At 39.4% G+C, this 4,377-nt stretch overlaps 1 protein-coding gene across 1 annotated transcript; it reads right to left on the reverse strand.

Moving 5' to 3' along the window:
* Positions 1–1,291: 1,291 nt before the first annotated feature.
* On the reverse strand, positions 1,292–2,209 carry LOC147523694 (uncharacterized). The gene has a single exon (XM_086572020.1). The coding sequence runs from the start codon at positions 2,207–2,209 to the stop codon at positions 1,292–1,294; it is 918 nt and encodes a 305-aa protein (XP_086428146.1).
* Between the last annotated feature and the right edge of the window lie 2,168 nt (positions 2,210–4,377).

Here is a 4,377-nt window from a genome sequence, read left to right on the forward strand (position 1 = left end):
ACCATCAGTGTTCTAGATAGTTGTTCTCCCTGTAACTTCTTTTGGATTCCTAGGAATCTTAATAGCCAAGCCCATGAACTAGCAAAATGGGCAGCAAGGCATTTGGCAATGGAATATGTTCACTGTTCTAAAAATCAGTCTAGGCTAGGGTCTTCACCGTGTGTCAAGTCGATCCTTTGCATTTGCTACATGACTAATAGTCAAGTCGATCCTTTGCACGCTCTTTTGGTATTGGAAGAAATCCATTCTCATTCTTATCACCTAGAAGTAGCTTGTTATGGAATGTATCGATAAGAACACTGTTCATCTCATTTGTCCATTGCATTGCCATATCAAATTGTGTATTTTCTTCCCATTTGGTGAAATAGTCATTGCCTCTTCACGGCAAGTCATTTGGCTATTGTGCATAGATCTTTTTGGGACTTTTAACTAATTTATACTTCTGATGGAGCAAGAAGTCCAGCTTGTTTAGAAAGGAAAGTTGTACTGATCTTTGTTCCCTTGTACTTTTTGGCATGGTGTTACTTGGGATGTGTACGTATACCATTTTGCGATAACAATGTAGAGTTTCTTTTATATTGACCATCATACTCCATTTCTATTTTAAATGTTTAAAGAAGATACACCAATGAGTTTTTTATTCTCTTTTGCATTGTTCCCCAACAATGTTTCAAATATGGTACTTTCGATGATACACTAGCGATTGTAGTGTGGCACCGCATGCCTCTGGTACTTTCTGCAAAAAACATTCTTCCCCGGAAGGAGGTGAATTTCATAGCAATAAGGCAAAAACTATCACAATAATGGAATACAATCTAAAAAGTAAAAAAAAAATATGTAAAAGCGAGATCGCAAAATGTCAGTACATTGTCCAATCCGAAAGCAACCACTCATGAGTTTCGAAACAGTTTTCTGAAATTATACGATTAATGTGCGCAACATATATACATGTCGTATATAAACTTTCTCTGTTATATAATGTTGTGCACAGCTTATACAGTGAGGTTGAACAATCAATGTTCATACCCCAAATAGGTATGAACAATGATTGTTCATATGAACAATGAGGTATGAACGATTAGTGTTTGTAGTTCATAGTACGTACAATATGGACTATGAACACTCATTGTTCATAGCTCATAACTATGAAATTAATTTAATAAGTAATAATTTAACAGAACCATAACACAATGCAGTGCTTCCTGCTCTTGATACATAAGTACCCCCGTCTATTAAAACGTACTGGCTAACAGGAAATAAATAATGGCTAAATAATTACATATATAAACGACTAGTTAAATTGGATTTCGGCAAAGTCTGACAGGAATGGGAAAATGGACTGAATGCCACTTGATGGGATTATTTGCTCTGATAGGACCTTATTCTCCATGAAACTGTACCATATGATCTTGTTGTTCCAACTGAAAACTCCAATGTCTGATGGCAGTAGGTCGACAAAATTTGCATGGCGGAAACTATCATACAATATAAACCTCCTGGGTTCACTCCAATCGGGTGTTCTCGCATCGCGCAAAACCAATAGTTCAAATATTTTTCGAGTAAACGTGTTGCCCACTGGCCAAAAGGAAAACATAACAGCTACGGAGCCATCATAGAGAAACAACTTGTAAGTTTCAAATGGATGTTCAGTCTCCGGTAGCCTAATCCTTGTCCATTGCTCCTGGCGAATGTTAAAAACCAATATTCCTGCATGCCAAAGAGACCAATGCAGAATTCCATTTGCAACAACTCCGGCCTTCGGGTTAATGCGTTCATGATTATTAACAGACAACTCCAGATTGTCCAACCTTTTCCATTTGTCAACTTGGGAATCAAATAATTCAACATGACGATAGATACATAATTTCCTGTTGTTCTCTCGGGAAGGCCGGACAGAATCGTACCTCGGTATTGAAATACTAACAATTTTGAATCGCAAAGGTTCCACAGAATTCACCACCATGCCCACACTTTCAGTGTAGAATTTGTTCCTACGATTATTTAGGCGATGAACGTTTCTAGTCGTTGGTTTGCATATGTAAAACTGTTGGTATCTTTCATAAGGTGTGTTCAAGAGAACAATACCTTCCATTGACGAGGCAATGACCGATGTACCATATGGTCCGAGTCCAAACTTGGAAATGGAATTGGTGGGTTGTTTGCAATGCTTGAAGCAAAAGATATCGGCGTTCCCTTTTGTCTGCGCCATTTATGATGTAACCAAGAAAAGATCCCGTCATCAACGCCAAGGCTCCTTGGTGAAGGAAGTTGAACTTGTAAAGACTGCCCATTTTTCGGGATACTAAATTGGCTTTTTTTAGAAAAGGAAGTGGAGCACGTTTGACAATTTCTTCACAAATTTCTGCTGGCATGTCCTTGTTGGTGTTGTTGGTTTGGATGTTGTTGTTGTTGTTATTTCCATGTGAAGTAGATCTCTCCATTGTTGTCCTTTCGAGTGGGTTTAATTTCAAGTGTGGAGTTTTTACTAATGGACCCCAATTTGTGTTGGGCAGACTCCCACAAAAAAAACTATTATTACAAGTGTGCCATTGGTCCCAAAAAATCTTTAAAAAAACAATTATTACAAGTATGCCATTGGTCCTCAAAAAATTGAATTCGAAACCACAAACTTAAACGACCGGATAGGTCGTTTGGACTAAGTCCCAAAACGACTTGGCCACACCGTTTGGGACTTAGTCCAAACGACCCGGCCACACCGGTCAAGAGCCCAAAAAACAGAACTTTATATTTTTTCAAAGTTCAAATCCCAAACGACATGGCCACACCGTCTGGACTAAATCTCAAACGATGTGTCCAGGTCGTTTGGACTAAGTCCCAAACGACTTGTCCACACCGTTTGGGACATAGTCCAAACGACCCGGCCACACCGGTTAAGAGCCCAAAAAACATAACTTTATATTTTTTTCAAAGTTCAAATCCCAAACGACATGGCCACACCGTCTGGACTAAATCTCAAACGATGTGGCCATGTCGTTTGGGATTTAGACTTAGTCCAAACGGTGTGGCCATATCGTTAGGGATTTTTCTAAGTCCAAACGGTGTGGCCATTTTTTTCTAAGTTCAAATCCCAAACGACATGGCCACATTGTTTTGGACTGAGTCCAGACAGTGTGGCCATGTCGTTTGGGATTTGGACTTTGAAAAAATATAAAGTTCTGTTTTTTGGGCTCGTTACCGGTGTGGCCGGGTCGTTTGGACTAAGTCCCAAACGGTGTGGCCAAGTCGTTTGGGACTTAGTCCAAACGACCTAGACGGGTCGTTTAAGTTTGGGGTTTCGAATTCAATTTTTGGGGACCAATGGCATACTTGTAATAATTGTTTTTTTTAGATTTTTTGGGACCAATGGCACACTTGTAATAATAGTTTCTTTTGTGGGAGTCTGCCCAACACAAATTGGGGTCCGTCAGTAACAAATACCTTTAATATTCTCTCAAGAGGTTCTCTCAATGCCTAGAAGTTTTCTGCATTTAATATTTGAGCATGTCTTCTAACTCAACCGTTAGTCCAAACGACTGTCCGTCGTTTGGACTAAGTCCCAAACGACTTGGCCACACCGTTTGGGACTTAGTCCAAAACGACCTAGCCGGTCGTTTAAGTTTGGGTTTTCAATTCAACTTTTTTTTTTTTGACTAATGGCATACTTGTAATAATTGTTTTTTTTTAGATTTTTTGAGACCAATGGCATACTTGTAATAATAGTTTTTTCTTTAGGAGTCTGCCCAACACAAATTGGGGTCCGTCAATAACAAATACCTAAACTTATTTGTCCTATCCATTCCCGTGGCGTGTTCAGGAAGCTCTCATTTGATATTTGAATCTAACAACCTATTTAACACAAAAACCGATGCTTCTCTTTTAAGCCTAGAGGATGGCATACTCAATGGCTCCCTATCCCCTTAAAAGTAGAGCTAAAGTCAACAGATTTTACTCTCTATCATTAATTTCCTCTGTATATATACCGTCTTAGAGCATGTATTCAGTGCGCAAGATGTATGGTGCGCAGGCCCCAAGAGACCATAGATGCAATGATTTTACTCTCTATCTTTATTTGTCGAGCATGTCTTTAGTGCGCGAGATGTATGGTGTCGCAGGTAATGTGGGCCTTGGTATGAGTGGCCCAGATTTGATAGCATACCATACGACCTGCGCACCATAGATTTAGCCTTATTTGTCAGGGATCATATAGCCTAGGTGTAATTGTTTGAACCACTCACCGTTTTGATCGGACATTTAACATGTTACTCGGCTCTTCCATTTAACTCTTCATGCGCACAAAATTGTTGCCGGTGGGATCACATATGTTGAAATTCTTCTTTTGGCTAAAGAGTCGAACAGAGCCAAATGTGAGATTGAGTT

Source organism: Coptis chinensis, chromosome 1 (genome assembly GCF_015680905.1).
Source record: "Coptis chinensis isolate HL-2020 chromosome 1, ASM1568090v1, whole genome shotgun sequence".
In the NCBI taxonomy this organism is placed as follows: domain Eukaryota; kingdom Viridiplantae; phylum Streptophyta; class Magnoliopsida; order Ranunculales; family Ranunculaceae; genus Coptis; species Coptis chinensis.